Here is a 13,371-nt window from a genome sequence, read left to right on the forward strand (position 1 = left end):
GTAATAAATGTTATTTGCAGTTAACAATTTTCTTTTTTCTTTATTACAATATTTATGGCAAGACTAGGTATAGTGATGCACTTAGGGATCACCTACAAACCCAACAGTGTATGCAAAATCTTACTTGCTTATAAAATTAGTATATTTTTTTATGTCATAGCGGGCAGCTGAGCTCGTGGTTCGCCTGATGGTAAAAGATCGCCACCGCCCATGAACATTCGCAGAGGCTCAGACCTCTGAGAATGCGCTGCCCGCTTTTAAGGGATAAGGGATAAGGAAAGGATTGATGACTTTAAAGAAGGAATGGACTAGGAGAAGGGCTAGGAGAAGGAAATAGGCCTCCGTCTCCCCCACTCACCGTACGAAACACAATAGCAAGCTATTATTTCACGCCGGTTTTCTGTGGGGTCGTGGTACTTCCCCGGTGCGAGCTGGCCCAATTCGTGCCGAAGCGTGCTCGACTCGCACAATAGATGTAGTAGTATGGTCAAAACTTGAGTGGAGACAAATTGAGGGGAACAAACATATTCGAGGGGAGCCGTGAGCGTAAAGTTTCCATAATAACAAACCAATGTTTAACACAATTAAGTGGTTTGTGGTTACGTTAATTATGTAAACCACCAATAAACGATTTAAGCATAGATTTCCGAACGATCGTTAGCATCCTACTGATTGAGTTAACAATTAGTGATAATGTGCAAAATTCTTTGTGTGTTGCAATCGTTTAAATGTCTCACATTTTTGTTTTAATTGAAGTTTGTAACACGCTTTTATTGGATTCACCTGTATGTTTGTATGTAGCCGACCTTTAGACTCGATTTTGACCCACTTGAAACGGATAGATTTAATTGAAACTTTGTACAATTGTCAAGGATCGATTACAATACAATAATTTTATGAGTTTTTATTGTACTGATTAGGATTGCTGGTATTGAATAATTGCCTTTTTAAAGTATGTCTATTTAACACTTATTGCATAAGTATTATGTGATCAATTAAGTGTATACTTTTAGAAACCCAAATGGTCCGTCAGTCTATTAGTCCGCGCGTTTGTCTCCAGTCTGTCATGAACCGTTATAGTTAGACAGTTGAAATATTCAGAGGTTATGTATTTCCGTTGTTATAAAAATTCGAGGCTAAGCAGCGGAGGCGAAGCATGGTCATAAATTGGATGGATGGCCAATTTCTTTGCAGCAGTTCTTTAGCTTATTTGTAGGGTTCCGCCCTTAGCGTCGCGAGTCCACCTCACATTTGACTGATTTTATTTATATTGAAAATTACTTGTTCGCCCCGGCTTCGCCCGGCTTCGTGGTACATATATAGCCTATGTCACTCAGTGAAGTAGTTTTTGAATTCTACACACTCTCAACATTCATAGGGTTGGCTTCCCCCCTTTTTGCTCTTTTTGCTTTTATATAACAATTTTTAGCTTAAGTTTTTTTTTTTTTTCTATCTTTTAACGTTTAAAATTTTTTTACCTACAAGTGTATAATGAGCAGGGAAGGGACTGGCTCTCTTAACACAGGTTATACCTAGCAAGAGGGCCAGAGCCTCTCAATCAATTTGTACAAATATCAAGGTGAAATAAAGATTTATTATTATTATAATTTATCCATTACATATAAACAAACAAACAAAAATAAAAATTCTTCCTCTTCATAATATTAGTGTAGAAGTGTATATAACCAAATTGTTACATAATTTAATATCATCTGAGTCGGAACTATTCAGCGAATATGCAACCGAGAGCAAATAACTACCTTATAATCATAGGAATATACACAATTATGTATGTAGGCAATAATTATGCTGCGAGCGGAAAAGACAAACGAGTATGATTATATAGTAATACGCATATTATAGTCACGATTACATAGTAGATGCTACAGTGCGATAATTAAGTGGTCTGAGATCAAAATTTCTTCCTGTTCCCATCGCGCAAACATTGACATTTCTTTCTATATTTGATTGACATTTCTTTCTATATTAACCAAACACGTCGGTTTTGATTCAACGGAAGAGAAATAGCAGTTTCTCTTCCTCTTGTTTATAAAAGGCTTGTTTTTTAATTTAAACTTTAAGGTTTTTTTGTAGAAAAGAAGTTTGTTCGTTCATTAGTTAATTCTGTCAGGTCAGGTTTTGGTGTTATTTTTAATTCAATGAAGAAATGTTTTATAATCTATCAACATTGCGCCAATATAACGGTTGCATTTCTCGTTCCAGACCGTCCAACCTACCGGCCAAGTGCACAGAAGAGGCGCTGCGGCACAAAGCCGAGCACGCCCGCATGGTGGAGGCGGCGCGGCGGCGCGTCGAGCGCGAGGCGGCCGCGCGGCACGCGCGCGCGCAGGAGTCGCTGCGGATGGAGGAGCGGCTCGCGCGGCACGCGCGGGAGTGGACGCTGAACATACTGCCGGACTGGCATAACATGTGAGTCGTGTGATTAAGCGGTGAGGGAAAGCCTAGGTGACAGTTTTTACAATCGAGTTTTTTTTTTATTTTGTCTCTCCGAGGTTCTTTTTGTTTCGGCAATGGTGCTGGTGGGTCACCTGCTGGTAAACGGTATCACCGCCTTTGAATGTCATCGAACTCCATTGGCCTCTCCAAATGAATTTCCTTCTGTGGGGGTGTGGTACAGACTGGCCCAATTCATGCCGAAGTATGCTCGACTTCCACAAAAAAAACATCGGCTTTGCTCATAGCACATATATAGCCTAGCACTCAGTAATCACGTATAAATCCAACTTCTTTGAAATCGATCCAGTAGTTCATGATATAAGCGCGTTAAAACAAGCAAATTTCCTCAGATTAATATTATTAGTATAAATCAACAATATTTTTTTTACTTGATTGAAACTAATTTTATTTAACAGTTTACTTGAAATACACATATGATCGTTTGTAAATAAATAAAAACGATAAAAGTTTGCATAGATAATTTTTTGTTAGCACAATTTCATAGTCACGTACGGTCTCATTACATCACAGTCTGAGAATGTCTATGATACAAATATGGCTGAATGACCCCGCACTATTGTCTATGATTTTTTGTTAGTGTCACGGGCTCATATAGATATTATATACATTAAAGGCATTGGTCAAGTCGCTTATTGTTTTATGAACAATGTGTCACTTACTTTACAGAGGGCGAGTTTCCTTTGTAGTTAAGTTGAAAAGCGTAAGAACTTAAATTGAATCGTTTGTGTACTTGACTGGGTTAACGTTTTGTTGTCTATATTATTACTCGACCATGTCTTGCATATTAACAAGGTTGTACATTGAAGTTGTTCTTCGTTGTCTGTCTTATTGTTTAGTAGTTTTTAATTCGTTTGATTTACAAGAAATAATTAATACTTTTATGTATTACTTGTGAAATTTATTAAAGCTATTGGCCATCTTGTAAGATACGTCTACTTTTCAGTCCTGGATATATTTATCATTAAATTAAATTAAAATATATTAACTTGTTTCAGGAAAAACGCAAAACGCACACTTGAACTCTGGTGGAGCGGTCTGCCTCCCTCCATCAGAGGCAAAGTGTGGCAACTAGCCATAGAGAACAAACTGAAAATAACCCAGGAAATGTACCAGGATCTAGTGGCGAAAGCGAAACAGAAACTTCACGAGGCACAACTCCGTAGGAAACGGTTAAAGGTCAACAAGTCCTGTGACTGTAAAACTAAAGACGCAAACGAAGAAGATCGGCTATCAATGAACGGAGAGAACTTGGAGAGAGAAAATCGACCCAAAAGGGAAAAGGCAATACTAGAGGACGAAAAGCAAAGACTGGGCATGCCCAGGAATTTTAGCGAGCAGAATTTGAAAAGTATGAACGCTGAGAGTTGTGAGAGAAGGTGCTGTTCGAAATCCAACCCTAATCTGTTGGACTATAGTGACGAATGTTCGATGGAGTTGATTCAGTTGGACATAGCGCGGACGTTCCCGCATCTGTGTATATTTCAACCGGGTGGACCATATTTTGATGTTTTGCATGAATTGTTGGCCGCGTATGTGTGTTATAGGCCGGATATTGGATATATACAGGTAATTTTTTCTTAAATTTTTTATTATTGAAGTAATAAAAAGCGTGTTTTAGCAATCCTGCTATTCTCCTACTAACACTTCTTGTTAACTTTACTTTTATAATACCTCCTTTATAGGGTCAGAAAACTATTTATTAAGAGGTGGACAAGTGCATTAATGTACCACTAGTACGCTAAGGTTAAAAGACAACTTAAAAGATAGGATAGTTTATATTATTTCAATTACGATAAATGACTACCCTGGCGGAACCAGCCCGTGCAGCTAGTAATGCCTATCAATATTAACTTTTATCTATTTCGTTATATTCCCAATGATTCCAGGGTATGTCGTTCATAGCGGCGGTGCTGATACTGAACATGGAGGCCCCGCAGGCGTTCATATGTTTCGCGAACCTGCTCGACGGGCCCGTGCTCAGAGCGGCCTTCACTAGAGATGGGGCTATGATGCAGGTGAGGGAAGGAGAAAAGAGAGAGAGAGAGAGAGATGATGTTCGTTTAATTGAACAGTTAGTTTAAGCTTATCAGTCCGTGAAATGACAAATAATATAAAATAATAAGAGATTAATTCATAGAGTTAATTAGCTGCTGTAAAATTTTATAAAAATTCGATCAAACTGTTTCTGAGGAGTACGGCAAGTGGCAACATAAGAATTTTATTTAGAAGTTTTTCTTTATTTGAGGCCATTGATGTTCTATTAGCAACTGGATTCCTAATTGCCTCTAAAAGGTCGTTATAAATATCGATTCAAATTAACAACTTATTTCGTCGCAGTAATATTCAAAGTCTTTTGTAACGCTCCTAAAAAAGCTGTTCCTAATAGACTCGTCTGCAGAGTTGTGCTTCGACAATTTTCGAAAGTGATTGCTTGTTTATTGTACGTCAATAGTTGTACAACCGTCTTCGCCGACTGCCGCAACTCTCCCGCCATATTGCGCCATCTACCGCGACCTTATCTCTCTATCCAATTATATAACGTATTTGAAGCGTGCAGCTGTCTTTTGCAGCTTTTTCTCCATCTGAGCTTAGTGCAGTGACTGCTATAGCTCTATTTCTATCCATGGCTTTGACGTAGACACAGTGCTTAGGTTAGAGATCTGAAGGTTTACTTGGTTCTCATTCCAGCGCTTTTCCAAGGCGTACAGGCGCTTCCTGTGGGTTTATCCCTCTTAGCGTAGTGCACATTGCAGCGACGCCCGTAGCTCTGCCATGCCACTTGCAGCGAGACGGGAAGTCGAACAGCCGGCTCCTATGAGAGATTACATGGCAGCGACTGCGTCAGCTCTATCTTTATCGATATCGACATCTTGATGTCTTTAGTTAAACCTCTACTTGGTTCCCATTCCAGTTTTGGAAAGCGACTTTCTGTATCTCTCTAGTGTAGTACTCAATCCTAGCTCTATCTCCATCGTCGTCTTGACGTGGAATCAGAGCTCTAGCTAAAGTTCCAGTGACTCAATCTCTTAGCGTCGAAGCTCTACTGAGTTCCCATTGCAGCGGCTCTGGAAGGCGTACAGCCGGCTGCTGCGGCGCCAGCTGCCCGCGCTGGCGGAGGCGGTGGCGCCGGAGCTGTACCTGCTGGAGTGGCTCTACACTGCGTTCGCGAAGGCGATGCCGCTGGACGCCGCGTGCCGCGTGTGGGACGTGTTCCTGCGCGACGGAGACACCTTCCTCTTCAACACGGCGCTCGGTGTGTATGAATAATTACATAAAAAAAAAAACAAAGCTGCCTTAAAATTGTCAGAACTAGATAAAGTTTAAGTGGGACGACGCGGCAGACACCGGCTTTCAAATAAAAGATGGATCATCGAAATTGATTCAGCCAGTCGCAAGTTTTAATGTAAGAAAGCGAAAAAAGAAATAGAATCGGATTGTCGATTGAAAGAACACAAATAGTGATACAATCGACAAAAACAATTATTAGATAAATAATGCAATTAAAAAAGAGTCTTCACCATGCAATCCAACTAATCATAGGATCGATATAACATCATATTGCTAGACTGACTGATTCGTATCTATCGTATCGTAATCTTCATGAACTCTTGATCCTGAAATATTTGATCACCAACAACCACACTTTACAGGAATCCTGCACCTCTACCAAGACGAATTGAAGGACATGGACTTCATATCGGCCGCACAGTTCCTAACCAAGCTACCCGAAGACCTGGACACAGAGGCACTCTTCAGGAGCATCTCCTCCGTCTCCATGACCCTGGACGGATTGTCCTTTGAAGAGCTGGTCTCCTGCTGCCAAGTGGACACAACCCTGGATGACGATGGTTGCGTCAAGTTATGATACAGGAACAGCTTTTGGGGGGTCGTCGAGAAGCATATCCTTAGTCTCCATGACCCTGGTCGGATTTTACTTCGAAGAGCTGGTCTTCTGCTGTCAACTGGTCACCTTGGATGATGTCGGGTTAAGATGCAGGAAAACCTTTTTTCAGCTGGTTTCAAGCGGTGGATATGGTTGTTCAGTTAGTATGAAGTCCTGTGACAGAATTGTTTTTAAAAAAGAAAAAATATATTAAGGTATTAAGGTGAACTTAATACCTTAATATATTTTTTCTTTTGAAATAAATAGAAAAAGAATTGATTTAACAATTTTTATGATTTCAAGTTTATCTGTCAAAGTGACGTTTTACGTATACCAGGCCGCCATGATTGTATTTTGTTCCATAGACAATAGGAAGTTACGGTTTCTAATTTTTGACATTTGAATGAAACATTGCATTCGAATAAACTTAGAATAATAAGAAATATAGTCGAATTTCATCTTAAATACCTTCGAAAAATTTTCTCAAAATAAGTGCTATACGCATGTAAACTTATCTGAATCCCACGTGAAGTGCTGGAGCGATTTCGCTTATTAATTTTTGGGCGTATCTTTCTGTTTTATTATGATTAAATGGATCTTATGAAAGAAAAACTTAACTAACTAACTCATAAAAAAATTACTAACGACGATTTAATATTTACGTTTTTGACAGTTCCCACTACAAATTATATAGAACAACTGCTGTCACAGGATTTTTAGTCTTTTATTATGAAAGTTGTAATTTCTATTAACAATGTTTGATCTTTATAATCCCTACTAATATTATAAATGCGAAAGTAACTCTGTCTGTCTGTCTGTCTGTTACGCTTTCACGCCTAAACCACTGAACCGATTTTCACAAAATTTGGTATGAAGATAGAAATGAACTTGGGAAAGAACATAGGATACTTTCTATCGCGAAAAAAGGGTAGAAAGGGTTGAAAGAGGGGATGAAAATTTGTATGAAAGTTCGTTATTGTCAAACCGATTTTGATGAAACTTGGTATGAAGATGGAGCTAAACGTGGGAAATAACAAACCATACTTTTTAATAGGAAGAAAATACTCCTTACCATGTAGCGCGATATAAGCGAATTCTACGCGGGCGAAGCCGCGGGCGAAAAGCTAGTAACTGTATAAATATTATAATACTAACATTGGCCAGCATATATTATTTATAAATTTTGACATTTTGTCTCTTTTTCTTTCACAACGGGGTATGGGAAATGGCCATATAAGAATGCAAAGGCAAATGTATGTAGCTAATTTTATACATTTCATTAAAATGCGTTGGAATATTTTATTAATCATAGAAACTACGTGAATAATTTATTGTTTTATCTTCGCCATGATATTATTTTTTCTTGAAACATATCATACACTCATAGAATATTTTAAATCTCTCGTTCTAAGTATAAGGATTACATTTTTACAGTCCTCACCGGACTGAATCGTGTGTGTACCTGTATTAATAATATAACAATAATCGTATAATCGTCCATTTGTCATAATGTTTAATATTAAAGCGATGTATATATATTGTAAATTGTAAATACACGTAATATATAACATTCTTTGGATCTACGCCCCGAATCTGTTTGAATCAATGCCAGTGTATATAATTGTAAATAACAATGTCAATTGTAACTATTGTAATTGTATAATATAGTATATTATTATAACATACACAACGAGTAGTGAAACCGGCCTAATAATTAATGAACTTCGAAGATTTCGAATTAATTCTATTTCTAGTGTTAATCTCTAATGTTTAGTTTTGTGTCGTTTGTGAGATTTGTGATGCGTCGTTGTATTGTCACATTAAAATTGATACTACGAGTTATTCAATTGCAAAATAAGACATTTTTTTTCTCGTACTCTGCATATTATAGCATTTGGAGGTTGTAGTAAATTAAATTCGTTAACACAAATTCATACGTCATCACAGAACAATATGACACTCGCTTTATTCCTATTCCACGACACATCTAGAGGTTACCTACTCTAGTTTGGGTTAGGGAAGAACCATAGCTATAACTTCTTAAAACTCCACTCAAACTTAAACTGTTACTCAAGTGAACTGATACTAATATCAGTAGTATACGATCAGATTTACAAACGAAATACTCGATATACAACCCATATAGTAGTCATATTCACAGCTATATTGTATTAATAGACTTATTAGTCAAAATGAAAATTATTGATTTCATTTATCAAATTGAAGGGTTAAATGACATTTTTTGGCAAACCTACTTCGACAAAAATAAAGTAGAGGCAACCTTTATAATTTCTTCAACATATTTTTTTATTATAACGTGTTTATACACGCAGTTAAAATTTTGTTAAATTTGTCAAATCGTTATAGATATTAGTCGGAACGAAAAGACACAAGAATTTATTATACCTAATATTTTGCTCTGTCATCATCCTTACTAATATAATAAATGCGCAATTGTTTGTTTGTCTTTCTTCAACGACGCAACGGAGCGACTTTATAATATGATTTTGTGCTTGGAGGCTAGAGAGTGATATTCTACTTACTGTGGTGAAACATCTCAGTAGTGTTTAATCAAAACTGTAATTATCCATTATATATATAAAAGATTCAATGTTATTTATAGATAGATTTCTTAGTTACAGTGGTAATTGAATAGTGACTATCACGAGAAAGAATATGGGTTTAAATTGTGTAGCATATAGTAAAAAAAAATCTAGTATATGTGTGTTTTATATTTTTTATATATATTATTAATGTAGGGTTTGTTTGAGCGCGTTAATCTCAGGAACTGCTGGGCCGGTTTTGAAAATTCTTTCACCGTTGGCTATGTACGAGTGTTATAAGGTATATATGTACTTCGGGCGAAACCGTGGCGGACCACAAGCACTGTATATATTTATATTTAGGTACGTTAAATGGTTGTTTAGTTCTATAGTACAAGTTTTGAATAGTTCGACAGTAGATGGTGTTGCAAGAAATTTTTGGGAATATTAACTTTTAATGATTTTTCTATCGATAATTTTGATTCTATCAATGTAGAAATTTATTTGCTTTCATATTTTATTTTTATATAATATTAATAATATATAGTTTAATTCGGTATTTTGTAAATATTCTATGATCAGCTTTAAATATTTAAGAATTATTGTCTTGCCACGATATTCATAGCAAATATAATCAACACTGTTTATTTTTCGGCACAATTTTGTTATTGTATTCATAATTTTATTATCCTTTAAAAATTTTATAGTTCACATGAAATATTTGTGTGCTAAAATCGTGGCGCATATGTATATTGGTTTGTTTTGATTTTGATTTACGTTTTTATATGAATTTCTTTGGTATAGCCATAAAGTCATACACAGGAATTTAAGGTTACTTAGTTTTAAGTTAATTTTAAGTAACTTTAATTTCTGAGTGATGTTTTATGTAAGCAATTAAGTTATTAAAGTACCTATGTATCTGTTTTAGAGTTGTACTGTAAAGTTACTATATATATCTGTCTCTTACTTTTGTTTTAAATAACGTTAGATAGCATTATTATATGGTAATGTTTACTTGTACATTGAAAAATAAACTCTATAACAAGTGGTATATTGTATATTATAATATGGACAGTTGTGATCTGGACTGACTATTGTTAATAATGCCATCATAAGTTTTAGATCGAAATTTAAGGTAACCGTATATTCTAGCCCCAAATTATAAAGAAATAATAATTATTATTATTGAATAAATATGGTATCGAATTTAATCTTGTTTTTTTTTTCACAAAAACCCCCTTCAAAGTGTAATCAGTTAAAAAAGAAATCGTGTTACCAAATTTCATAGATAAACTAGTTAGAAGTATCGTAGGTCTATGTGTCACAAACTGAATATTTTCATATTTTTCTTAGAAATGGCTAAGTAATATTAGATTCAATATCTATAAGCAAAATATAATAAAGTTTCCAGAAGTTGTTTACCTGTCAGATATAAAGGTTATAAGTTTAATAGATCAGTACGAGTACATAGTGGCCCTAAATTTATATAATAACACCTTTTTATAGTTTACACTTTCCCGCCAATTTGACTTTTAAATAAACGAATTTTGGCATAAGACTTTTTAGATTGGACTCGAACGAGGATCGTAAGACTCGAGTACTTGACGTATTTTGTTTTTTTTGCGTATTGCTAAAACGATTTATTTTTCTGCTAGATATGTAAGCGGTCCATTAGCCTATAGGGCATAGGCCATATATGTACCACAGGTAAAGCCAGGGCACACCATAAGTATTATATGTCTTTGAACACATATAATATTTTACAATAAATATAAATTATAGTAGCTCTCAAATAGAAAAAAAAAACTTATTTAATTTCCGTTTAACAGATAAGTGTTATATTAAACTGATTAGAGTATTGACGTCATATTAACCTTATTATGATACTGGACTTAAATCTGGACTATACTGGATACTTTTTTAAATCTGGACAACGCTTTTACGCATACCCAAGACCTTCGGGAAAGGGGTCCTGGATTGTCGGACTGCCTCTGCAATAGTGAAATATTTACTGAATTCCATAGTTTTTTATAGTTTAGAATAGGGGCCAGTTCTTTAAAAATTTTATATTAGGCTTGTCATTGTAATTGATGACTAGAGTAATGATTAATTTTTTGTTAAATTAGTCTTGCTTCAAGATATCACAGCTTAAAGCACACAAACAGCAGATAAAGCAAGATAAAATGGTGCCAAAAGTACAAACTTATTTTTTTATTATTTTACTCTGTATTTCATTATAGGGAACACTTTCCCTGAAATGATTAAGAAAAGCCAATTATTACATAATTATTAAGAAAAGCCTTTTATTACATTTAAACTGAAATTCAAGTGTCGAGTAATAATCTTTTAGTTTAATATCTATGGCTATCACTTTACACCCTGTATTAATTGTAATTCGTAAGAATTGATTCGAATCACCTCCCGCTAAATTTACAGCTACAGAGCTTGCCAAAGAAATATACCTTATAGAGCATAGCTCTATTTAGTAATATGTGCTTAGGGTGGCCAGTAGGTTTGAATTTACACATAAAAATTTATCATAAAATATAAAACATACTTTAATATTTCATATGAAGCATTAATAATATAATTATAACACTGCATTTAAAGCATTTTATAAACAATTGTTGAATGTGCATTCGTTATTATTAAAATTATACAATCTGATGCAACATCGCGCTATGACATATAAAACATCTAGCTAGATAAGTTGGTAATAACTAATAGGTAAATTTTTTTTAGACATATACAAATAACTCCTTAATAGTGCGTATTCTTCGATCATTAATCTGTGTTGTACTTGTATATAACATTTTTTATCGAAGCTGGCATTTGTAACTAAGGCGATAGATTGCGTAAGATCAGTAAGTAAACGAGCAGGGGTTATCTTATCTAGCTATGGAGTTCCGTATAATATTATAAATTAATAAATTAGTTGTAATTTTTACATTGCAACACTGCATCGAACTTGGTATAAATTTTTTGTTTCCTCTTCCTCACCCAACCTAATCTATTCCTTCTTTCCTGTCGTTAATCCTTTCCTTATCCCTTTCCCCTTAAAAGCGGGCAGCACATTCGCACAGGCCTCTACCTCAGTGAATATTCATGACCGGTGGTGATCGCTTACCATCAGGCGAACCACCAGCTCAGTTGCCAGGTTATGACAAAAACAATGCTAGATTAAATATTTCATATCACATTTTACGAGTTGACGATGAAGACTACAAAGATATAGTGAAGAATCTATGCCACAAGACCTATTATGACGTAGGTAGACACGCAAGCAATGAACGGTAAGTCAACGCTGTACTGAAGACCGCACGCAACATATGTAATAATTATCACCACCTCTCAGAAATAAGCATATGCAATTTACTAAATATCAATGTTCTAAATAATTGAATTACTATTAAATTGCTAAATTATATAATAGACGTAGCGTTCACGTAACGTAGTAAATGCTTATGTAATAAACGTAGGGGTATCTTAATGATTTTCTGTATTATATCAAATTTATCGCATTATGTATACCACACACTATCAAATTAAAATATATTCTATAACATATCATGCATTTTTAATGTATTGGATCATATACTTTTAAGCGTTATAAAACACGATTTTAGCTCATGGAGTCCCCTTAAACTATTTACCTAGTATTTCAAAATATTTCCCACAAACGCTATCAAACTTTTAAAGTCTCTTTTAACAAATTAAATTTATAAGTTAGGTCTATCCCATCTGTTACCTGTAGGTAGGAGACGAGAGACTAAAATACATAGGATAAAAAGTAGTGAAACATCTTATTCTCATAGGAGTTTCTTTTGACTATGCAGGCGAAGTCATGTGCAGAAAGCTAGTATTTATGTAAAGAAAAAAAGTAACGAGATCGTATGATTTATAGTCATAACCAGTAAACTTTTCAGTTTCTTGGATCGAATGAAAAATATATTATGGAAGAAAGTATGGAACGGCTGTCGTGCGATAGCGATATATGTATAAGTAAAGACGCGGGTGGAAACTATACTATATATATATATACATTTTGTCTGTATCTTAATGTCGTTGTACCCTTCGCCATACTACTGATATACCAATCGTTATACTTAATATTAAGTAAAATCCATGTAAAATAAAATGCCCTTGAAAAATTCTCATGATATTATCCATAGAAACTCACAAGGGTTGATTCGCATTTGCCCAAACACAATATTTTCTAAAACAAGTTGGTAGTTTTTGCTGCTTGGTAGAAGTATTCATTTACTTTTCCAATGTCAGCAGCGCATATCACAGAAGCCACATAAAGTGTATCTATTGTTTTATATAAAACAACTCCGCTAATTTTGGCATATTCAGTTCATCAATCGACGTCACTGACCGACCACACATTGCGTCATTCATGCTATAGATATTTGGGATACGGGTCCCTAATCTATCTCTAAGGTCCATTGTACTTACGAGGGGTCC

General features: G+C 35.2%; 1 protein-coding gene across 1 annotated transcript in view; it reads left to right on the top strand.

Moving 5' to 3' along the window:
- The window catches only part of LOC119840675 (TBC1 domain family member 14-like), a 42,573-nt gene extending 36,087 nt beyond the window's left edge, over positions 1-6,486 (top strand). Inside the window, exons 3-7 of the mRNA XM_038367374.1 lie at positions 2,224-2,430; positions 3,474-4,044; positions 4,365-4,493; positions 5,539-5,731; positions 6,129-6,486. Coding sequence (XP_038223302.1) covers positions 2,224-2,430; positions 3,474-4,044; positions 4,365-4,493; positions 5,539-5,731; positions 6,129-6,343 — 1,315 coding nt within the window. The 3' untranslated portion in view covers positions 6,344-6,486. The remainder of the gene's footprint in view (positions 1-2,223; positions 2,431-3,473; positions 4,045-4,364; positions 4,494-5,538; positions 5,732-6,128) is intronic.
- The last annotated feature ends 6,885 nt before the right edge of the window (positions 6,487-13,371 follow it).

The sequence above is a fragment of the Zerene cesonia genome, chromosome 7 (genome assembly GCF_012273895.1).
Source record: "Zerene cesonia ecotype Mississippi chromosome 7, Zerene_cesonia_1.1, whole genome shotgun sequence".
Lineage (NCBI taxonomy): Eukaryota > Metazoa > Arthropoda > Insecta > Lepidoptera > Pieridae > Zerene > Zerene cesonia.